The sequence below is a fragment of the Mirounga leonina genome, unplaced genomic scaffold (genome assembly GCF_011800145.1).
Source record: "Mirounga leonina isolate KUSES-001 unplaced genomic scaffold, KU_Mleo_1.0 Mir_168, whole genome shotgun sequence".
Taxonomy (NCBI): domain Eukaryota; kingdom Metazoa; phylum Chordata; class Mammalia; order Carnivora; family Phocidae; genus Mirounga; species Mirounga leonina.
This window is the reverse complement of record NW_023270426.1, coordinates 25,398,840-25,423,536: the sequence shown is the minus strand read 5'-3', so window position 1 is coordinate 25,423,536 and position 24,697 is coordinate 25,398,840. Positions and strand designations below refer to the sequence as shown.

General features: G+C 48.6%; 1 protein-coding gene across 1 annotated transcript in view; it reads left to right on the top strand.

Annotated features, from left to right (window-relative positions):
• Positions 1-12,236: 12,236 nt before the first annotated feature.
• Positions 12,237-24,697, top strand: part of PCDH12 (protocadherin 12) — a 13,486-nt gene continuing 1,025 nt past the window's right edge. The window contains exons 1-3 of the mRNA XM_035014345.1: positions 12,237-15,464; positions 18,725-18,822; positions 20,750-20,901. Coding sequence (XP_034870236.1) covers positions 12,585-15,464; positions 18,725-18,822; positions 20,750-20,901 — 3,130 coding nt within the window. The 5' untranslated portion in view covers positions 12,237-12,584. The remainder of the gene's footprint in view (positions 15,465-18,724; positions 18,823-20,749; positions 20,902-24,697) is intronic.

The window sequence follows — 24,697 nt, the reverse complement described above, 5'->3', positions numbered from 1 at the left end:
AGTTCTGGGATGGGCCCGGGAATTAAAATTTTTGCCAATCCCTAGAGGTGAACGGGAGGCAGTGGTCTATCCAAGACAGACGCTCCCGTAACAATCCCACACCTGCTCCTCCAGGTAGACTAAGCAAGCCTCCCCCATCCCAGTTTCTTTCTCAGAAATGCTGCCGGTCTTTGTGGTACCTCCTCTATGAAAGCATTTACCCATTGTTCATATTATAACAGTAATAACTACCACGTTTATGGAGCAGTTAGGATGCTTCAAGCACGCTGCTAAGTGCTTTATGTACATTTTCTCTTTATCGTCACCATAACCTTATGATTTTAGGTACTATTTGTTATTCCCACTTTATTTATTTTTTTCTTTTTTTTTAAAGATTTTATTTATTTATTTATTTATTGGAGAGTGAGCGAGAGAGAAACAGCATGAGAGAGGAGAGGGTCAGAGGGAGAGGCAGGCTCCCCGCCGAGCAGGGAGCCCGATGCGGGACTCGATCCCAGGACCCTGGGATCATGACCTGAGCCGAAGGCAGTCGCCCAACCAACTGAGCCAGCCAGGCGCCCTCTGTTATTCCCACTTTATTAATGAGGAAATTGAAACGTAGAGATGTTCAGGAACTTACCAAAGGGTACATGATTATTGAGAGGCTGAGCAGGAATTAAAATTACATGCCCCCTACCTCACATCATATGCATAAATTAACTCAAAATGGATCAAAGAGCTAAATGTAAGAGCTAAAACTGTAAAACTCTTAGAAGAAAATGTGGGAGTAAATCTTCATGAATTTGGATTAGGCAACAGTTTCTTAGATATGAAAGCAAAAGCACAAGCAAAAGAAAAAAATAGATAAATTGGACTCAACACAATTCAAAACGTTTGTGCTTCAAACACACTATCAAGAAGGTGAAAAGACAACCTACAGAATAGGAGTACTTGCAAATCATTTATCTAATATTCAGGATACATAAAGAACTCCTGTAACTCAACAATAAAAAAGACCAAAAAAAAAAAACCAATTTTAAATATTTTTAAGTTTTAGCCATGGTGTAGCATGGGCAAAGGATCTGAATAGACATTTCTCCGAAGAAGATATACAAATGGTCCAGAAGCACGTGAAAAGATGCTCAACATCATTAGTCATCAGGGAAATGCAGATCAAAACCACAAGGAGAAACCACAAAAGACAGATAATAACAAGTATTGGTGAGACTGGGGGAAATTGGAACCCTCATACACTTCTGGGAATGTAAAATGGTGTAGCTGCTCTGGAACACAGTTTGACAGTTCCTCAAAAAGTTAAACATAGAGTTACAGTAAGACCCAGGAATTCTACTCCTAGGTGTATACCCAAGAGAGTTGAAAACGTATGTTCACACAAAAACTTGTATACAAATACACAACTACATTTGTACATTTGTAGTATACATAAATATTTACTACAGCGGCAGTATTCATAATAGCCAAAATGTAGAAGCAACCCAAATGTCCATCATTGGATAAATGGATAAACAAAATGTGGTACATCCATACAATGAAATATTATTCTGCCATGAAAAAGGAATGAAGTACTGATAAATGCTACAACATGGATGAACCTTACAAACATTATGCTAAGTGAAAGAAGTCAGACACAAAAGGCCACATATTGTATAATTCCAGTTATATGAAATGTCCAGAACAGGCAAACCCATAGGGACAGAAAGCAGATTTGTGGTCACTGGGGGCTGAGGCAGGAGTGCATGGGAAGTGACTGCTAATGGATATGGGGTGACTTTTGGGGGATGAAAATCCTGTGGAATTAGATAGTGGTGAAGGTTGCACAATTCTGCGACTATACTAAAAACCACTGGGCTGTACACTTTTAAAGGGTGAATTTTATGATATGCGAATTATATCTCAATAAGAAAATTTTAGGTAGTCAGCACTTAAGTGGGTTGCTGAAATGTTGGTTCTGGTTCCTGGAAACCATCAAACTAATGTGCCCCTAATGATCTAATAAGCTCCTGTGTCCTCTTTATCATATACTTCTCCCCCAAGAAAAGCAACTTGCAGAGGTAGGCCTCTAATCCAAGCCTACAGGATTCTAAAGGTCTTTACCACCACTGCCTTCCGGGCAGGATTGTCTTCATGGTCAGTCACCTGTGTAGTCCCACAGGGCCCTGTTCTCAGGAAGGCCTCAGGTTTAGAAGGGCCCTGCTCTTGGTCTAATGCTCTCCTATGGCCATCTTGAAATTCTTAATCTTCCAACAGGAAGCTCTCCATTTTCATTTTGCACTGGGCTCCACAAATTATGTAGCTGGTCCTGCACCCGGGAGAGAAGAAAAACCAAGTGGGTAAATCAGGGCATTGAAGGGGCTTACCTGACTGCCACAGAGGGAAAACTATTGAGATGCAAATAATCACTCCTAATTTTCCATACTGTCACAGGCCATACCCAAACCAGAAACATACTCCTTAAAGATGCAAAGATGGAAGAAGAGTTTCTGAAGCCATTCACTAATATCATTATTCATGTTAGGTAAAGGAAGTAAAACCAAGAGCAAAATGTATGGCAACCCTACCTCTGAGTGTTCACAGGTGAGACCATGTATCCTGCCAGTGACCTCCCAGATGCAAAAAGTGAGGGAGCCTAAGAACCAGCTCAGGAAATTCTCACAAATTGGAGCAGGAGGTGAATTATGACATCATGTCATGACCTCATGTCAGAGGTCACAGGATGGAAGGAATAGAAGAGAGAATTTCAAAGCAGTGTTTTTTTTTTTTTTAAAGATTTTATTTATTTATTTGAGACAGAGAGAATGAGAGACAGAGAGCATGAGAGGGAGGAGGGTCAGAGGGAGAAGCAGACTCCCTGCCGAGCAGGGAGCCCGATGCGGGACTCGATCCCGGGACTCCAGGATCATGACCTGAGCCGAAGGCAGTCGCTTAACTAACTGAGCCACCCAGGCGCCCCTCAAAGCAGTGTTAATAATTTGGACTAAATATTTAGAGTCCAGTTTTGAGGTCAGGAATGGATAAAGAGAGTTTTCTAATAAATTTTAGTTTTAGACTCCATAAAAATAAGAGCCTTTTGGGTCTTCAGTTTTATGTGCCCGTAGAGTTTTTTTATTTTATTTTATTTTATTTTTATTTTTTTTAAAGATTTTATTTATTTATTTGACAGAGAGAGAGACAGCGAGAGAGGGAACACAAGCAGGGGGAGTGGGAGAGGGAGAAGCAGGCTCCCCGCTGAGCAGAGAGCCCGATGCGGGGCTCGATCCCAGGACCCTGGGATCATGACCCGAGCCGAAGGCAGACGCTTAACGACTGAGCCACCCAGGCGCCCCCGTAGAGTTTTTTTAAATTGAGCTTTCTCCATGAGCCCGACCCTGCACTGTGCTAAGCGCTTAACATGCATTATCTCGTTTATTTATTTATTTTAAGGTGTTTTTTTTTTTAAGATTTATTTCTTTATTTGAGAGAGAGAGAGGGAGCCTGTGAGTGGGGGGAGGGGCAGAGGGAGAGAATCTTCAAGCAGACTCCCCACTGAGAGCAGAGCCCGACATGGGGCTCGATCTCACAACCCATGAGATCATGACCTGAGCTGAAACCAAGAGTTGGACGCTCAAATGACCGAGCCACACAGGTCTCCATGCATTATCTCATTTAAATGCCCAGGACCTCATAACTGAGGCAATTTTGTCTCCCCATTTTACAGATGAGGAAACTAGGGCACTAAGGAGTGAGGTGATTTGACTGATGTCATACAGTGGTGACATACAGGATTAGGACCAGCTCCTCGTTAGGTTGACACTCTCCTATAGACTCTAAGAGAATTGGGTTTGTTGTAGCAGAAAGACAGAGAGAACAAAATAGTTCTTGCCTTAAGAATTAAAGGGAAGGGGCGCCTGGGTGGCTTAGTCGTTAAGTGTCTGCCTTTGGCTCAGGTCATGATCCCAGGGTCCTGGGATCGAGTCCTGCATTGGGCTCCCTGATCAGCGGGGAGCCTGCTTCTCCCTCTCCCACTCCCCCTGCTTGTGTTCCTGCTCTTGCTGTCTCTCTCTCTGTGTCAAATAAATAAACAAGATCTTTAAAAAAAAAAAAAGAAAAGAAAAAGAATTAAAGGGATGGGGCACCTGGGTGGTTCAGTCAGTTAAGCACCTGCCTTCGGCTCAGGTCATGATTCCGGAGTGCCAGGATCAAGCCCTGTGTCGGGCTCCCTGGGGCGAGGAGTTTGCTTCTCCCTCTCCCTCTGCTCCTCCCCCAACTCATGCTCTCTCTCTCTCTCTCACACTCTCTCTCTCAAATTAAAAAAAAGAAAAAAGAAAGGGGAAAACCGTAAGGAAGTTAGGATTAGGTTTTATGACATAAGGCTAGGTGAGAATGAGAATACAGAGGGAAAGAAAGACACCCCCATCACCTGTCCCCAAGCACAGTAGATGATGGAGCCTCACGCTAGAAGAGGATGGAATGTGTGACCTAGAACAGAGGTCAGGACTCATGCATGGCTGGACCACTGAGTAGAGAAGCAGGAGTGAGTCCGAATATGCTGGTGAGTGGAGGGACCAGCAGGCTTTTATCAGTGCCTGCACTTGTCATCCATCACCGGGGCATGCAATGGTTGTTCCCGAGACTTTGCTGAGCTCATCCCACCTGCCCGGCTGTTAACAGTCTCCTTTTCAGTGGCTACCATTCCTGAACAGCCCTGAAACTAGCCTTGACAACAGATGGGTAGCAGTGTGGAAGGAAAAGCCCTGCCCTAACTCTGGGATAGGTCTGGACAGTGGTGAGCCCCACTCTAAGACAGGAGTATCACTGGATTCCCACTACCATCTTGTCATGTGTGTTCACTCCCCACGTAGATCTTTTTTTTTTTTTTTAAGATTTTATTTATTCATTTGCGAGAGAGACAGAGAGAGAACAAGCAGGGGGAGAGGCAGAGGGAGAGGGAGAAGCAGACTCCCTGCTGAGCAAGGAGCCCGATGCGGGACTCGATCCCAGGACCCTGGGATCATGACCTGAGCCGAAGGCAGACGCTTAACCATCTGAGCCACCCAGGTGCCCCCCACGTAGATCTTAAAAGGTTTCTAATCATCACATGGGAATCGGAAAAATTGGTTTTTCTTTCCAATGGGGGCTTCAGGGTCAAAAACAAATGAGGAGCTACTACCCTAAAAGCACAATTATAAATAACTAAACCTTAAAGGGCTACCCACATGCCAGGCCTTGCTCTAAATGCTGTGCATTGACTACACTAAACCTTACAGAACCTGAAAACAAATTACCATCATCATTATCATTCCTATTTTAAAACTAAGGAAACTGATAACAGAGAAGTGAAGTGACTTTTCAGTGTCACACAAATGCTTTGGACCCAGGCAACTGCAGCCCTGAGCCCACATCCTTAACCCCAATGCTCTGCTTAGATCAAGTTAACACTTGGCTTAAGGAAACTAGTTAATTGGGTGTGTAAGGAGAAATTGATCACCTGTGTGACCAGCCTCCCTGGTCAGGGCGGCTCAAACAATACCTCCGGTCATCCCAGGGTTATATAAAAACAGACTCCTAAAGAGGCTTGAGGTGGCTGACAGCATAAAACGTTTTCTGTGCTTCTGATGCAAGGTAAAATTTGATTTGCAATAATAGGCACAGAATGATCATGTTTATACTTGCAACCTGGCATTTTATTATTATTCCCCTGAATAACAGTGAAAAGAGTTTTGTAACCCCAAGGTAACATGGCTCTGTAAGAAGGAAAGAGGGGTGAGATTTAGCAGCGGCTGCCATCATAAATCAGTGTGTGGCTATTTCTCTCAGAGCTCCAGGCTCAACTCCTGGCTGTCATAAACTTATAAAGGGAAGCCCCATGAGAATTTATGTAATGACAGGAAGACTCGTTTTCCTTCCTGCAAAAACCTTTCTGAAGCAAGGCAAGAATTAGGCTGATTAGATTCTATGTGAAGAAAGAAAACCAAACCAATGGTTTAGAGGAAAGGAAAATGTGGGTCAACTTCAGCTACTTCCCTTGCCAAAAAAATTGACCTTGTAAATAGAGAAGAACATGCTAAATTCCACCAGATAAATGAGTGACTGGATGACCGAATAAGTTAATGAATGAGTGTGATCCAGGCTTCCCCAAGGGTGGTTCTGTCAGTGTGAGAACAGTTTGATCCTGGAGTCACCCAGAAATGCTGAATACATAGCAAGGCCAATCAACACAGTCAGCTTCTGAATATTCATGCACAGATGATGCTCCCAGTCAATATGTTTGATTTCTGTGTTCACTGATAGATTTTCAAATTCACTGTGTAAATCAAAATTCTAAAGAAGAAGGAAAAGGAGGAGGAGGAAGAGGGGGAGAAGGAGAAGGAAGAGGAGGAGGAAAGGGAAAGAAGGAGGAAGAGGGAGGGGAGGAAAGAAAACAGAAAAACAGAAGAGAAACTCTTGTTGAGAGTATATATTACTTCTGAGTAGGATTGCCCGGTAAAAATACACTAAAAAAATTGTCATTGTTTACCTAAGTTCAAATTTAACTGGCACCTGTGTTTTTATTTGCTAAATCTGACACCCAACTTCTGGTCTAATAACCCTATGTAGAAGAGAAGGTTGAGGACAGTATCTGGGGACATGCCCATCCCTAGGAGTCAGAAGGAAGGAAAACCAAAGGAAGAGTCTGCAGAAATATGGGGGGGAGAACCAGCTATGCACAGAGCTTCTGCTGAGCAGTGACACAGGCATGAGAGAGAGGTGGCGACCAGGAGGATGCTCAGTAAGAAAAGCCAGATGGAGGGGCGCCTGGGTGGCTCAGTCGGTTAAGCGTCTGCCTTCGGCTCAGGTCATGATCCCAGGGTCCTGGGATGGAGCCCCGCATCGGGCTCCCTGCTCAGTGGGAAGCCTGCTTCTCTCTCTCCCACTCCCCCTGCTTGTGTTCCCTCTCTCGCTGTGTCTCTCTCTGTCAAAAAAATAAATAAAATCTTTAAAAAAAAAAAAAAGAAAAGCCAGATGGCTGTAGAGTTTTGGCCCTTACAAAGTTGCTAGCAGTTCTAAGAAGCTCTTTTTTTTTTTAAGATTTTATTTTTATTTATTTATTTGAGAGAGAGAATGAGATAGAGCGAGCATGAGAGGGGGGAGGGTCAGAGGGAGAAGCAGACTCCCCGCTGAGCAGGGAGCCCGATGCGGGACTCGATCCCGGGACTCCAGGATCATGACCTCAGCCGAAGGCAGTCGCTTAACCGACTAAGCCACCCAGGCGCCCCAGTTCTAAGAAGTTCTAAATCAGTGGTTCTCAATGAGTTTGGGGTGGAGATGGGGCACATGTCAGAGTGTCTTGTATATCAGAATTAAAATCTATATGCTGGAAGTGGCCCACTTTCCCTCCGAGGTTGGGGAGAGAGACAAAACATATGGGTAACACTTATCAACTCAGAATTTATGTGGTCCAGTTATGGTTACTAAAGCACAAAATAAATTCTGAGTCTCGCATTTTTCTTGAAAATCATGAAGGAGATGCATGGTTCGCAATGATTCACTGGCAAGTCCTCATGTTCACGCTACTTCCTTCATAGCCCCCCACCTTGTTCTCTCGTGAACCCCCTCCATGATCTCCTCAGCCTTCGTCAATGCCCCTCTCCTACTTTCCTTTTATTGTGTAGATCAATTAAGCCTCTCTTTCCAGAAAAAACTTCCAATCGACTTCCCCAACTCTGTCCCAAATGAAAGGGGAAGCCTTTTCGAAGGGAGGGTCCGGGGAATGGAGCTGGCAGTTCCCAAATTCTCTTAGGCAGGGCGGGAGAGGGAAAAGTATGAATTTTCTCACCCTGTCCCTGGTATTCGGATAAGTGACTCTGATATCTGGCCCCTTTGGAGAGCTACCCCTCTTAAGCAAGACAACCAAGACACAAAGCCTTTTCATTTCTTGAAAGGTTCTATTTTTTGGCCGATTGCCACCTACAAAGTACATTTTTCTTTTTGCACTGGGCCCAGAAAGAGGTGTTATTGTGTGGGAGTGGACAACTGTCAATCTGTCCCAACAAACACCACAAAGTGCCACATCAGGAGCAGGTGAGCCATCTACCTGAGTCTCCCAGTCAAGATTCCTGGCCAGACCGGCTCCAATTTCAACAAGGTCTTGCTAAAAGAAAGAGGCTGACCTTGGGTGGTCCTGTCACCCTCCCAACAGGAATGATCCCGAAGAAGATGAAGCTTCTGAGCTTCACCAAGCAGCCTTAGCGATGGTGACTGTGGCAGCTGCTGGGCAGATTCCCAAGGAGCCCGGAGGGTGGGCAGCCAGCTGAGCAGCATGTTCATAGTGTGGGGCATGATCCTAGCCTTCATCCAGCGGACCTGAGAGTCCCCCAGGGGTCAGAGACCCACCTTGCTGGTGTGACCCCTCAAGGATCCTCAGGACACCAGGCATTTTGAAAAAATCCTGACCTGACCCTACCCCTCCCACTTCATCCCCCAACACTTCCGCATAGCCAAGGGCCCAAGCGTGAATGACCTCCAGGTTGATGGTGAGCCAGACTTCCAAACAGCAGCCCAGATCCTGCCCTCTTTAAAAAAATATTTCAGACTTGAGGGAGGCATCCTTAGCTTTTTCAAACCTATTTCAGAGTACCTGTACAACTTTAAACCTATTTTCAAAACTCAGAGGGACGAAGGCTCTCCAGACAAACTTCAGTGAAAGTTCCATTCATCCCTCGACATGTGGCTGATCCCTGCAGCTAGAAAGGAGGAGAGAAAGTTACTAAGTGGGGATCTCATTCCCAGAGATTATCGCCTAAAAAATCTGGTACCTTGTTTGCTGGCTTTGGATTCTGTCCCCAGTGTGAATAAAACAAACAAACCACAACCATAAAAACTGTCTGTGAAATCTAAATTCAAAAACTTTCTTGTGGGGCGCCTGGGTGGCTCAGTCAGTTAAGCGACTGTCTTCAGCTCAGGTCATGATCCCTGGGATGGAGCCATGTATCAGGTTCCACGCTCAGCGGGGAGTCTGGTTCTCCCTCTCTCTCTGCCCCTCCTCATCTCTCGTGCGTGCGCGCGTTTCTTGTGACCTGGGAGTCCATTTTTTGCATCCATGGTATAATTAAGGCAATGCATACACACAGAGCATAAACAGAACAATGTCCTTTCAAGAATATAAACGTTAACACTGGTAAAATCGTGAATTCCATAATTCCTTCAGTGGGCAGTAGGTCACATTAGGTTTCTCATGATAAGTGATTGTCATCCTGTGTAAGCTCCTTCCACTGTGTTCTATGCAGCACAGGTCTAGAGCTGTGGATGTGTGTGAGTTCCAGGTACCCACCTCTCTGCTTCTGTGCCTTTTTTCTCTGTCTTTGGCCACCAGATGGCATTCTGGAAACATTCTCAGCACCAGAATTTTCTGCACCAAACTCCCCTGCATTACTCCCAACTGCCCTCCCCCTCTCCTTCCTCTGTTTTCTTCTAATCCATTTTCCAGAGTGCAGCCCAAGGGGCTTTCTGGAGGTCCAATCTGCGTGATCTTGGGCAAGTTAGCTAACCCTCTGTGCTCAGCTTCTTTATCCCGATGAGGGTGGCACAGGAGGATGTAGGTAAAGCACTCAGGACAAGGCCTGCCATATAGCTACTGTCCTCATCTTCCTTCTCAGGGCCGTTCGAAAGCTCCCCATGGCCTTCAGGACAAGGTCCGAATCCTTAGCATGGAACTCCAGGCCCTCCAAGGGTCTGGCAGCCCTTTTTGACATCCCTCGCCCTCCTTCTTCCTCCCCACTCTCCACACAGACCCTCCTGAGATACTGTTAAGGAACCAGCTCACTCACCTCTGGCCTTTGTCCACTCTGCTCCCTCTGCCTGTTTTGCTTCTCCTTTGCTCACCCACCTTCCTCTGGCTAACTCCTCCCTGTCTTCAGGATTTGGCCCAGTGCCCTCCATGAGGAGCCTCCCCTGACCACCAGGCCCAAACACAGAGCCACCGGGCCCCCTTCTTTCCTTTTCCCCGCCCCCCCTTAGACTGCAAGCCACTTGTGTGGGTCACTTTGTCTTGCTAGCTGTGCTGCACATGATAGGACAAGTGACAGCCAGAGAGTGAGGTTGCCATGCAGGCTGTCACCCAAGGGCGGTAAGCACAGGGCACATCTCTGAGCAGCGGCCCCCGGGGCCTGTGCTGGCTCCCCTTAAAGCACAGGCAGCATCTGGCCCCAGCCTGGGCTGAGGAAGCCCTAGAAAATGAGCTTTCTTGGCCACAGAGGCAGAGAAAAGAGTGAAGGCACAGGGAGCGCCTGGGTGGCTCAGTCGGTTAAGTGTCTGCCTTCGGCTCAGGTCACGACCCCAGGTTCCTGGGATTGAGCCTCACTACTTGCTCAGCAGGGGGTCTCCTTCTCCCTCTCCCTCTGCCTGCCGTTTCCCCTGCCTGTGCTCTCTCTCTCTCTCTCTCTCTGTGTCAAATAAATAAATAAAATTAAAAAAAAAAAAACAGTGAAGGGACAAATGCAAGGTCATTACCATTTGCATTGGAGGCATAAAACCTGGAAAATAATACAAGCTACAGTAACATGGAATGGGTGCTTTCTCTGTACCAGGCCCTGTGCTGGGCCCTTATAGGTAGCATCTCACTGAATTCTTACCACAATCTCATGAGGTGGGGCACAGCCACACTCTATAGAGAAGGAAACCGACGCCCAGAGAGGTTAAGTGACTTGTGCAAGGTCTCCAAGCTTGTGGGTGTTCTGTCTCTAGGGCCATGCTATAGGAGATGGCCCCATGGATTCAGGCCCTTACTGTGGTTCAACAAGTGACAAGGACAGGAAACCTCCAGAGTGGAACATGGAGTGAAGGGCAGGGCGCGGGAAAGAAAAGATGGGGGGCAGGGATGGGCACAGATGGCTCTACGGCCAGGGAGCTCCCTCTGCTGCCCCTGTCCTAATGGCCAGAGGCCAACAGGCCCTGATGGGGGTCCCCTGTGTCCCAATGGGCACCTCCAGCCTCAAGGACTCAGTTGCAAACACCCACCTAAAGGAAGCTGGCCTTAAATTCCCATCACTTCCAGTGTTTTACAAACCTCTAGACTCAGCCCGAGGCAGGGTCTAAGACCAGGAGGGTGCTGGGTGCAGCAAGTGAGGAGGGAAATGAGAAGCCACAAGCCCCCTCAAATGCCACCCAGCTGATCCTGGGCCTCACCTCTGTGAGGAGGTGAATGGGGGGGCACACCTGAAAACATCCACCTCCCTAGGAGTGTTGGGGGTGGGGAGGGAGTACTGTTCATGGGACTCAGTCATAAACAGCAGTGGGGAGAGAAGAATCAGGGGAAGGGAAGGATAAGGCGAGAAAAGCGTGGGAGAGGGACAAGTATAAAAACCTTGGAGGCAGGGAGCCGGAGGCCGGGGATTCCCCCAGATAGGGACTCAGGCTGGACCAGATGCAGAGAACAATGGGCCTCCAGGCTGGCGAGCAGGAAGGGAAGGGGGAGGGAAGGTACATGGTCAGGTCGGAGAGATCCCCAGGCTTCAGGAGCCCAGACCACGGGCACCCTCATGGGTCCATGTGGGCAGGGACTGCCCCGGGGCCAGTGCAAGAGCCAGAGCTACAAGGTGAGACCAGCTATTCTGTTCTCAACACCCACCGCTCACAAAACATCATTGCCTGTGCCTCTGAGCCAGGACCCAGCCCCTCATACATCATTTCATTTGTCCTCACAATTTCCTGCTGTGCGGGCTACTATTCTTATTCCCATCCACACTCTATAACGACGGAGTGGTGGAAGCCCAGAGAGCGTAAGTGACTTGTCCCACGTGACCCAGCTGGTAAATTGCAGAGTCAGGATTTGAACCCAGGCAGTTTGGCCCCTGTGGCCGCTCTCTTAATCACAGCTGCTTCCCGAGGACAAAAGTGGGTGATCAGGGCAGAGTCAGGACTTTGAGGTAGATGAGTGTGGGAAAAGACCGGAATGGGAGAGGAATAATGAGGATATGAGGGAAACAAAGAGAGCAGCGGAAAGGAGAGACACAGGGAGCATGACATGCCCAGGAGGGCCTGGAGTTCCATGGGGGCAGGCAGGGGCTCAGGCTCTCTGCCCACTTGCCTACACAGCGGCTCCCTTTCCCTCAGGGGCCACCTTGCGTGGATAGCACCTTCCCGTCGGCCTGTCCCTGGAGCCCTGGCCCATCCTCCTCCGCTGCGGGCCCCTCGGGCTTTACGGGAAGCCCTCTTTCTCTAATTGGCATTGAAACTTACAGCCCTCCCTTTTCCTGTAGGTGGGGTTTCCATAGGAAAAAGCTGCTTCTCCATTTCCCCAGCCCAGCAACTGTTTGGAAGTCTGATCCCCACATCCTGCTTTTACTGGGTCAAGTCCCTCTTGGACCGGCTCTTGTCCATCATTTACTGAAGGGGACCCACGGGTGCCCACTTCATCAGTGCTTGGACCTCTGAGATCTCTTCAGATGAAGATGGCCTTGCCTGGGAATCCTGCTACTTCCATCACCATCTAATTATGGGACGAGGCTGTGACAGCTGGTCTGGGGGCAGGAGAACGGGGCTAATCAAGCCCCTCGGGAAACACTGGAGGACTTGCCTAGCCTTTGAAGAACTGTAGTGGTTTCTGAGTCTAGCCCATTCTGGCGGTAAGCATGATGCGACTTCTGCCACTTCTGCTGGGGCTTTTGGGGTCAGGTGGCTACTTGTTCCTTCCAGGGCATGGTCAGGAAGTGGCCACTCTCACTGTGAAATACCAAGTGGCAGAAGAGGTGCCGTCCGGCACAGTGATAGGGAAGCTGTCCCGGGAACTGGGCTGGGAGGAGAGGCGCGGGCAGACGAAGGCGGCCTTCCAGGTCCTGCAGCTGTCTCAGGCACTCCCCATCCAGGTGGATCCTGAGGATGGCCTGCTTAGCACAGGGAGGCGGCTGGACCGAGAGCAGCTTTGCCGGCAACAGGATCCCTGCCTGGTTTCTTTTGACGTGCTTGCCACGGGGGACTTGGCTCTGATCCATGTGGAGATCCAGGTGCTGGACATCAATGACCATGAGCCACAGTTCCCCAAAGGTGAGCAGGGGCTGGAAATCTCTGAGAGTGCCTCTCTGCGCACCCGGATCCCCCTAGACAGAGCCCTGGACCCAGACACGGGCCCCAACACCCTGCACTCGTACACGCTGTCTCCCAGCGAGCACTTCGCCCTGGATGTCATCGTGGGGCCCGATGAGACCAAACATGCAGAACTTGTGGTGGTGAAGGAGCTAGACCGGGAAATCCACTCATTTTTTGATCTGGTGCTAACTGCCTATGACAGTGGGAAGCCCCCCAAGTCAGGCACCAGCTTGGTCAAAGTCAATGTCCTGGACTCCAATGACAATAGCCCTGTGTTTGCTGAGAGCTCCCTGGCACTAGAAATCCAAGAAGATGCTGCCCCTGGTACTCTCCTCATAAACTTGACTGCCACAGACCCTGACCAAGGTCCCAATGGGGAGGTGGAATTCTTCCTCAGTAAGCATGTGCCTCCAGAGGTTTTGGACACCTTCAGTATCAATGCGAAGACGGGCCAGGTGATTCTGCGTCAACCCCTAGACTACGAAAAGAATCCTGCCTATGAGGTGGACGTCCAGGCAAGGGACCTAGGTCCCAATCCCATTCCAGCCCACTGCAAAGTACTCATCAAGGTTCTGGACGTCAATGACAATGCCCCAAGCATCCACATCACATGGGCCTCCCAGCCATCACTGGTGTCAGAAGCTCTTCCAAAGGATAGTTTCATTGCTCTCGTCATGGCAGATGACTTGGACTCAGGAAACAATGGTCGGGTCCACTGTTGGCTGAGCCAAGAACTGGGCCACTTCAGGCTGAAAAGGACCAACGGCAACACATACATGCTGCTAACCAACGCCACACTGGACCGAGAACAGTGGCCCAAATATACCCTCACTCTGCTGGCTCAAGACCAAGGACTCCAGCCATTATCAGCCAAGAAACAGCTCAGCATTCAGATCAGTGATGCCAACGACAATGCACCTGTGTTTGAGAGGAGCAGGTATGAGGTCTCTACGCGGGAGAACAACCTACCTTCTCTTCACCTCATTACCATCAAGGCTCAGGATGCAGACTTGGGCATAAATGGAAAAATCTCATACCGTATCCAGGACTCCCCAGTTTCTCACTTGGTAGCTATTGACTCAGACACAGGAGATGTCACTGCTCAGAGGTCACTAGACTATGAACAGATGGCCAGTTTTGAGTTCCGCGTGATCGCAGAGGACAAGGGCCAGCCCCAGCTTGCATCCAGCGTCTCTGTGTGGGTCAGCCTCTTGGATGTCAACGATAATGCCCCAGAGGTGATTCATCCTATACTCAGTGATGGAAAAGCCAGCCTCTCAGTGCTCGTAAATGCCTCCACAGGCCACCTTCTGGTACCCATTGAAACTCCTAATGGCTTGGTTCCAGCGGGTGCTGACACACGACCACTGACAACCCACAGTTCCCGGCCATTCCTTTTGGCCACCATTGTAGCAAGAGACGCAGACTCAGGGGCCAATGGAGAGCTCCTCTACAGCATTGGGCGCGGGAATGAAGCCCATCTCTTTGTCCTCAGTCCCCACCTGGGGCAGTTGTTCATCAACATCACCAATGCCAGCAGCCTCATTGGGAGTGAGTGGGAGCTGGAGATAGTGGTAGAAGACCGTGGCAGCCCCTCCTTGCAGACCCAAGCCCTGTTGAGGGTCTTGTTTGTCACCAGTGTGGATCACTTGAGGGACTGGGCCCGGGAGCCTGGGACCCTGAGCACATCGGTGCTGACGGTGATTTGCCTGGTCGTACTGCTGGCCATCTTTGGGTTGATCTTGGCTCTGATCATGTCCATCTGCAGGACGGAGAAGAAGGACAACGGGGCCTACAACTGTCGGGAGGCTGAATCTACCTACCGCCACCAGCCCAAAAGGCCCCAGAAACACATTCAGAAGGCAGATATCCACCTTGTGCCTGTGCTCAGGGGCCGGGTGGAGGAGCCTGGCGAAGTCGGGCAGCCCCACAAGGAAGCAGGCAAGGAAGGGATGACGGAAGCAGGCTGGGACCCGGGCCTGCAGGCCCCCTTGCACCTCACGCCAACGCTGTATAGAACCCTGCGTAACCAAGGCAACCAGGGGGCACAGGCTGAGAGCCGAGAGGTGCTGCAAGACACTGTCAACCTCCTTTTCAACCATCCCAGGCAGAGGAACGCCTCCCGGGAGAACCTGAACCTTCCTGAGTCCCAGCCTGTGATGGGCCAGCCCCGCTCAAGGCCCCCGAAGGTTACGGGCAGCACCACAGGGAGGCTGCCAGGAGACTCGGGCAGCGAGGAGGCCCCACTGAGCCCACCGGCCTCCTCTGCAACCCTGCGGCGGCAGCCGAACCTCACCGGCAAAGTGACCCCTGAGAAAGAGTCAGGTCCCCGTCAGATCCTGCGGAGCCTGGTCCGGCTATCTGTGGCTGCTTTTGCGGAGCGGAACCCTGTCGAGGAGCTCACGATGGACTCTCCTCCTGTTCAGGTAACCGGGTGTGGGCAGCTCTCTCTGTGGTCACCCCTGGACCACTACATTAGACACCCCTTTTACGCTTACATTCGTCACATTCATTCCTGAGGCTCTCCAGGGGCTTTACGGTACATTGGATGCAGTGAGTGAGGGCACAGTTCTGGGGTTAACGAAATCTAGCTGTGTGATCCTGGGCAACTTACTGTCTCTGAGCCTTCGTTTCCCTATAAAACAGAGACGAGGGTAAGAGCATCTGTCTTGCAGAGTTGTCCTGAGGATTTGATCAGTTAATTCCTACAAAACACATACATACTCAATGTGCCTGGCGCAAGTGAAACCCAGAAAAAGTTTAAGAATACAAGCTTTGGGATAAGCCTGCCTGGGTTCAAATCCTGACCCCACCTCTTCCTAGCTGTGAACCACAGGAATGTTACTCAGCTTCTCGGTTGAAGATATCTATGTTAATAGCACCCATCTCCTAAATTTGCTTGAAGATGAAATGAGTGCACTTAAAGCCTAGACTAATGTCCAGCACACGGTCAGCACTCAGCAAATGGTTACAATGACTTCTGCAAAGCTCTTCATCTCCTCCTGCCCTCTTGTCATCTGGGCAGCCTTCCTATGAAGCAGGCCAGCATGGGCAGCATTGCCCCTGCGCTCAGGGGTTGCATTTGACTTGCCTGAGACTAGACTTTGTTGGCTAGGCCTGCAGAATGAGGCAGTGGAAACAGTCTCAGAACTTGGGAGTCTGCTCTAGGTTCAAATTTCAGCATAGCCACTCAGGAGCTGGGCAACCTTGGGCAAGTCTGTCCAACATCAGAGCCTCATTTTCCTCAAATGGCAATTATGATTCCAAACTTGCCCTGTGCTACCTCCCAGGGGTTGGGGATTAAATGGAATAATGAAGGACAAAGTATCTAGTGACCTAGGATTTACTAGACAGAAATGGGAAATCTTTCTCAGGGACGGTACCTGATCTCACACCCAGATCTGTTCCTCTGCACTTCAGATAACTTTCCCTGTGCCAGGCTGCCCACTCAAGACACACGTCTGTTTGGCCAAGCAATCAACTCAGGTTTCCTGTGGCGCAAGGACACAGCTTCCTTCCCCCACATCCTCCCCAGGAAGCCACCTGGAGAGAGCCCCACTGCTCTTTTAGGAGTCTTGCCCTGAGCCCTATGTAGCTCCAGGGGTTGCCCAGAGCCATTTACTCGTTCATTCATTCATTCATTCATTCATTCTTCAAATGCTTACTGAGTGAGCTTTTTGAACCAAACACTGTGCTGGTTGTTGGTGAACAGAGACAGCAGAGAGCAGGCACTGGGGGTGAACCCACTGGGGTGATGGAAAGAAGTGTGTCCAGCTGGGATCAATGTGAGGGTAGGAGGCAATATGCCTAATGCTCATGTTTTTCCAGCAGCACAGTGCCACAGTGAGTCAGATCTGGGTTCAAATTCTAGCCCTGACGCTAACTGATATGTAGCCTCTCTGAGCCTCACATTCCACATCTGCAAAATGGGTATGATGGTATCTTTTCCCTAGGGTTATTATAAGAATTAAATGAGATTATATACCACCCTACAGTTATGAAGTGCTTGTCAAACGATCTATTAATAAATGAATCAGGGCGCCTGGGTGGCTCAGATGGTTAAGCATCTGCCTTTGGTCATGATCTCAGGGTCCTGGGATCGAGTCCCGCATCGGGCTCCCTGCTCCGCGGGGAGCCTGCTTCTCCCTCTGCCTCTCTGTCTCTGTCTCTCTCTCTGTCTCTCATGAATAAATAAATAAAATTAAAAATAAATAAATAAATAAATAAAAAATAAATGAATCATAGGGGCACCTGGCCTGGCTCAGTCAGTGGAGCATGTGACTCTTGATCTCGGAGTCATGGGTTCGAGTCCCACAGTGAGCACAGAGATTACTTTTAAAAAGTTTAAAAAAAATAAATAAATGAATTATATATGTTCACTCATTTGATCCTTACAGCTACAGCCACATGGGCCTTGATATTATTCTCTTTTTACTGCTGAGGAAACTGAGGCTCAAAATGCTTAAGTAATTTCTCAAGGCCATCCAGACGGAACTGGGGCAGCAGCAGATTTAGGATTTGAATCTGAGTCTGACTGATTGCAGAGGCTGCACTCTGAAGCGATCCTGAACAACACTATGCTCAGGCTGTGACACTCAGGGAGTGTCCCTGAACTATCAGCTAACGCTTGGAAGAGTGGCGGGTGCCTTAGGAGGGCTTCTGGGCCTGGGTCAGGAGATGTGATCTGCCCTGAGGCAGGCAACTGGGCCCCAGCCCTCTTCCAACTGTCCCCTGAGGTTGGCATATCTAGTTGGAGCTGCCCAGAGAGGCTGGGTGGGACGTCCTGAGCCTTCTTCTCAGGGAAGACTGGGGGTAGGTCCAGGACTTCTAAGAGTAACAACCCATAATCCTTGCATTCTCTGAGCATTTTCAATTCTCAAACCACTGGGTGAATTAATCCTGACCACCCTGTGAAGAAGGCTGGATGGGTATTTCCAGCTCCAACTTAGAGACGAGGAAACTGAGGTCTGAGAATGTCTAAAAACCTGCCTGACATTACACAAACTAGAAATGACCTTGAACTAGAACTTAGCCTCCCGAGACTTGGTCTGTTGCCTTCGCCTTCACAAGGCCCTGCAGGGTCTGGCCCTGACATCTCGCCCGACCCCTGCCCCATGCTGCAGCCTCTCTGAACCTCCACCCTCTCCTCCAGACTTTCAGCCTGCAGTGCCTTCTGTTTTCATTCACACCCTTGTTGAATGAATGAAAGAATGGATAAATGAATGATTGGATGATACCATTTTGCTTTCTCCAGAGCAGAGTCTTGCATCTGGCCCCACCAAAATTGGCTGAGTGTTTGAGTACTGCTGAAGGTGGGGAAATAACCCCTTAAGATAATGCTTATCGAAGTAATAATGAATTTATGGTCAGGAAATGCGTTTTTCAGCCCCATCCCGCAGACTGCAGCGGGAGCCGGTCACTCGGAATGAGAAGGAGGGGTGGGCCCAGGGGGTCCCCCTTCTCTCCCTCAGACTCCCAGGTCCTGTGGTGACCTGGCAAAGCGAGGATCCTGCCTGCACAGGTCCCTGCCTCCGTCACTGTTCACCATCCCCCCTCTGATCACACAAACATCTGAAGCTGGAGGAAAGACTATAAAAAGAAAGCGCCGGCATTGAGGGAAACATCCGGCAAGGAAGTGTGCTGGGTCGGAATTGTGTGGAGTCAACAGATTTTTCCTGTCTTGCAGCAAATCTCCCAGCTGCTGTCCTTGCTGCATCAGGGCCAATTCCAGCCCAAACCAAACCACCGGGGAAATAAGTACTTGGCCAAGCCCAGCGGCGGCAGGTAAGCAACACATGGACCCACAGGCTTCTCAAGCCCCCCACCGGCTTGCCTTCACCCCTGGAGCCTCTGTGATCTGAGGAAGGGTGAGCACATCCCAGACAGTGTCCCCCCTGGGAGAGCAGCGGACAGCATCCATCCCCCCATCCCAGGCAGCGTGGTCCTGGAGCAACTGTATTTATAGTATTTACAGGACCCAGAGTCTCTAAGGAAATGACTTCATCCCTGAGGTTCTATCTGTCCCCTGATTGCAGAGGTGCTAGGCTATGGGCTTTAAATGTGTAACTTCCAGCTTTCTTTGTCTTGACCCTTAAACAATTATGAAGTTTCCCTGGCTGAGGCCATGAGTGTGTAGGTGTGTTCTTTTGGGCAGTCCTAGAATTAAAGAGAGCTCAAGAGGACATCTAATCTAACTCCTTTTTGTTACAGATATAGAAACTGGGGCTTTAAATAGTTTGATACAGCCCAGCTATGTTCAATTTGAGCAAGCCAGGTAAATCCTTGGGGCCTCAGTTTTTTACCTGTAAAATAGAGGTCACCATACTTCCTTGCAGTGCTGGGGTAAGGATTTAACGATCAAATGTATTTTAAGCTCATAGCCCAGTGACTGGCACATAGTAGGTGCACAGCTGACGCTAAAAGTCCTTTCCTCCTGAAGTGACTTTGTTCGAGGTCACATGGCCAGTGAGTGGCAAAGCTGGAACCAGCTCGGGGTACCTGACGCCAGGTTCGGTGCTCTTGCCTTGACAACTCATGGCTTCTTTTTTGCAAAGATGGTGGGTGGTAGTATAGAGTAGCAGTGAGTACACACATTCCATAGTCACATCAGCCTGGATTTGAATTTTGGCTGTGACACTTAATCCGTGGGGATAAGGTGCATAATTTTCACAGGCCTTGGTTTTCTTAGTTGCAAAATGGGAATGATAACAGGAGAGCCCCTCACAGATGTGAAAAGTGTGAGGATAAGGTGCATATAACTTGCAAAGCCTAGGACTTTGGGGCAGTCCTAGAATTAAAGAGAGTAACTGACTGGGAGTAACTGCTTAATAAACATTAGTTGTTGTCATCATCACTTGCAAAATTGCCACCTCCCTCCTGATCGCTTCATGGCAGCAGAAATGGTCACAGAAAAAAAGCAGAAAGGACCCCAGACCTTAAAGCCCCTCCGGGAGCCTTCCCACCTGCTGGAATGTGGGGCCAGAACTGCCTCCCCATACTAAGGCAGTCCCAGGAACTGGCCTCCCCCAGGTGGCAGGCAGGGTCTGTGGGAGGGAGAGGCCAGGGTGGAGACAGCAGGAGTCAGGGAGAGTCTGAGTGGCTTTCTGCTTCTGGTCTGGGATTTGGCCTCAAATAGGGAGTAGGGAATATTCAGTCACTTTGTCCACAAAGTATTTATGAAGCACCTACTATGTGTCAGGCCCTGTTCTGAGCACTGGCTGACCAGGGAACGAGACAGACAAAAATTTCTGCTCTCACTGGAGCTCCTACTCAGATGGCTGGAGGTGGATGGATAGCTGGATGGACAGATGACTGCCTTGTCTCAACCAAAGTTACTACACTGCTACTCTGGGCCAGGCAATGCGAAGGAATGGGAGGGACAATGGTGAATAATAATATCAATGCATTCATTATTTCTTCTTTTGCTGAGTGCTTACAAGGTGCCAGGTACCAGCTTCTTTACATACACTGTCTCATTTTGCCTGCCCCTTGAGGTGGGTGTTATTTATTACCTCCATTTTACAGATGAGGCAACAGATGGAGAGTAGGCAGGAGGCCTGGGACCAAGTAACCCAGGTTGGTCTGACTCTGAAAGCTGGGCTGTGTATCCACCTCCTTAAGTGGATGGATGAATGCTGGCATGAGTAGAAGAATGTTCATGAGCAGGAATGAATGAATCTGTGTGTAATTTCCTCACTCGTGGGCTTTGCAGGAGCGCAATCCCAGACCCAGATGGCCCAGGTGCCAGGGCTGGGGGCCAGGCAGAACCAGACCAGGAGGAAGGGTGCTTGGATCCTGAAGAGGACCTGTCCGTGAAGCAGCTGCTAGAAGAAGAGCTGTCAAGCCTGTTGGACCCACACACAGGTAAGGACTCCTCAGGATGACCCTGAGCCTGCTTCTACCCCCACAGTCCCCCACATGTCCAGACGTCAGCCTTCTCCACAGGAGAACACAAACATTCTGTTTCTGGGCAGGAATATCAGCAACATTTTACTTTCCCTAACGCTTCAGACAGTCTTCATTTGTTTAAAGACCAGATTCTACTTTGATTATTCATTTTAAAAATCCTAAGAATAGTAAATGAGCTCTTGGTGTGTGCCAGGTACTAGGAAGTGTCTTACACACATTAGCTCAGTTAAGCTTTTAACAGTCTTTGGAGGTAGATGTTATGAGCTCCAATTTAGAGATAAGCAAACTGAGGCTCAGAGAAGTACCACAGGCTGCCCAGAGTCACTTAGCTCATCAGTGACTGAAGGGGAGCCAACCTGGGCCTGCCTGCCATCAGGAGACCTCCCTTTACTTCCTAAACCACCCATCTGTGTTTCTTTGGTGGGTTTAAATATCCTCCCATCCTGAGAACTGAGTCAATTCTTTAATGTGTTAACATATCTAATCGAAACAAAAATAATATTTTCTAGAGAAACAATTCGTTTTGATAGAAAGTACAAAATCTGGACTTTAATTCAAGAATGTGCTAACTGGGGCACCCGGGTGGCTTAGTCGGTTAAGCATCTGACTTTGGCTCAGGTCATGATCTCAGGATCCTGGGATCAAGCCTCCACCTCCGCCGCTCACCTCTGAATTCAGCGGAGGGTCTGCTTATCCCTCTGCCCTTACCCCTGCTCACGCTCTCTCCGTCTCTCTTTTTCTCTCTCAAATAAATGAAATCTTTTAAAAAAGTAAAATAAAATAAAATAATTAAATTAAAAAAATTAAAAAAGAATATGCTAGCTGGACACTGGTCAGCCTCCTTTAGGTAACACACCGTACCTCTGTCCATACCTACACTGTGGTTTTCTGTTTCTGTATAATAATCTTTTTCTCAACTGGACATACCCTATGTGCTCCATCTGGCTGCAAACACACTGAAAGCATGGCAGGGACTTCCTTTTCCTTGGTTAAAAAAACATAGCTAACATTTATTGAGAGCTTTCTATGTGCTAGTCCCTGTTCTATGTTCCTCATGAGAAAATCTTACGAGAAGGAATTATTCACTATCACCATTTCATAAAGGAAAAAACTGAGGGGCAAGGTTGTTTAGTAATTTTCCCAACATTGACAACGTGGCTCTAAATTAAAAGTAAAATTAAATCTAATTAAAATGAAGTAAAATGAAAAATTCAGTTCCTCAGTTATACCAGCCACATTTCAAGCACTTAATAGCCACCTATGGTTAGTGGATATTGCCTTGGATAGCACACATATAGAAAGTTTTACAGGACAGCATTGTCTACACTCTACAACTGTGAGGTTCAATACAGTAGCCACTAGCCACGTATGCAAATGGCTAGTCACAATCAAGATGTGATATATGGCGGCCCCTGCCCAGCTCAGTGGGTAGAGCATGCAACTCCTGATCTCAGGGTCGTGAGTTCAAGCTGCACATTGGGCACAGAGATTACTTTAAAAAGAAAAAAAAAAAATCATCCATCTTCAAGCCCCATGTTGGGCATAGAGCTTACTTAATAAAAATAAAAAGCATAAAAAAGTGTAACTTACTATTTTTAAAAAGATGTGATAAACATATAAAACACACTTCAGATTTTGAAGACTTAAGAATGTCAAATATTTCATTAATTTAAAAAATATTCATGACATGATAAAATGGTATTACGTTTAAAATGTCTTACAAATTGATTTCACCTTTTCTTTTTACTTTTTTAACCTGCCTCCTAGAAAATTTAAAATAACCTCTCTGGCTCACATTATGTCTGAACCGGCCAGCTCTGGGCTGGAACCTGTGCGCTCAGCTGCTCAGCACAGAAGGCATGGAGGATGCTGGGGGATGATGAGGGCACCAGGGATAGAAAAGCCTGTGCTGCTCACAGGGCAGAGCTGCCAAAGGGCTTTTGGTGAGCTTGCTGACCCCGGCGGTCATGGCTGCATCCATCTGATGCTGTGATGAGGACAACATTTTAATGGTTGCATGAGCTCAGTGACTGCGCACAGCAACCTGACAAGATGAGTACTACTGTTTCAACACTTCATGAGACACGAAGGAGGCTCAGAGAGGTTAAGCAATTTTCCCAAGGTCACACTGCTCATAAATGGCAAAGGTGGGAAATCAAGTTCAAGCCAGCCCGGCATCCACCTGCCTCTGGGTGGACTCCCCGTCACTTTTCAGCCATTCTCATACACTCTAGCAATTTTCTCATTCCAAGCTTCATAAGCTCTCTGACCCTCGTACAAAGGCCTGATTCTGTAACCAAAAGAGTTTCAACCTTATTACCCCTGAGTCTCAGGGAACTAAGGTTTACATTTCCCAAATGCCCAGGGTTAATATTTATGTTCACTGAGTCATTCAAGAAATGCTTACTAAATCCCAGGCGGATTTAGGTGGGAAGAGGCCTGCCCTGCCTCACAGCCTTCACAGCTCCTCCCTGACAAGGCAAGACAGAGACTCATTTATCAATATAAACAGCTGTTAGCTGTATTTTGGAATAACTTTTCCAAATTACAAAAGTAATATTTGGTTAAGGTAGAAAAATGGAGGTAAACGAAAAGAGAATAAATCACTTCTGTCCAGGAGTAATTCCAGTTAACATTTTGACATACCTCCTTCTAGTCTTTTATTATATGCACAGATTCTAAAGCAGCTCACCTTAAGCAAACATTAAACACATGATGAAGTGGATGTTGTACTTTTTTTTTTTTTTAAGGCACAATTTCTTAACCATAAGACTTATATTTTCTTTCTTTGTCTTGGCCTCTACCATCTGGCCTAGGGCTAGTTTTTTGAGATAGCATTCTTGTTGAAGAGATGGGAAAAGGAAAAGTGTGGTGGTGGCATTAGGGATCTAGGGGACAGTTTTTCACTGCCCCTGTCCCTTTCCTGGGACAGTGCTTAGCCTGCCTCTAGGCCTGAGTTTCCTGCAGTTTAGAAGCAAAGGTTGAGGAGTTTAGGGCATAGTGATGTGTCCAGACCTTCCTAGGCCTGGGGAATCCCGAGGTCACAGGTGTGCACCCCGAGTGCCCTGGGGGTAATGGGGGGAAGCTACGGGTACGGGCATATGGGGCTCCGAAGTCATCAGCTATGGGGTCAAATCTGGGTTGGTTGCCTAGTAGACGGGTTTTTCAACTTCTTGGAACTTCGTTTCCTCATTCATAAAATGGAATAGCGCTCTTCACTTCAAAGGTTTGTGTGGAGGTTAAATTGCTTGGCGTGGAGGAACTTAATAAATGGTCACTCTTACTATGAATACAAACAGATGGCAACACCAAGCCAGGAACTCGGGCCTGGGCTAAGAAAAGGGATGCCCCCCCCCCCCCCCCCCCCCACCATCCGCAGCTTCTAGTGCCCTGAGGGAGTGAAAATCCTGGCTGCTCCGCAGTGGCTGGAAGACACCTAGCCCGAAACACAGCAGGGTCGGGAAATTCTTTAGAGAAGGGCCAATTTCTAATTCTAGGCCTCCTTCCTCCTCCTGCCTCCTCCCCGCTCAGCTCCTGCGGGTGCTTCAGTGGGCAGCCTTCCTGCCCAACGAGCTGCCCGGTCAGGGCCTCTTCCTTCCCGCCCCGTCGGGCCTCCCCCCCGTCTGTGCCCCGCCATTTCCCTTCCCTCCTCGGTCCGGAGGGTAGAGATGAGATCAAGCCTCGCCCACGGCCCCGCCCTCGGCCGCCCGGCCCTGCCCCGCCCCCCCCCCCCCCCCCCCCCCCCCGCCCC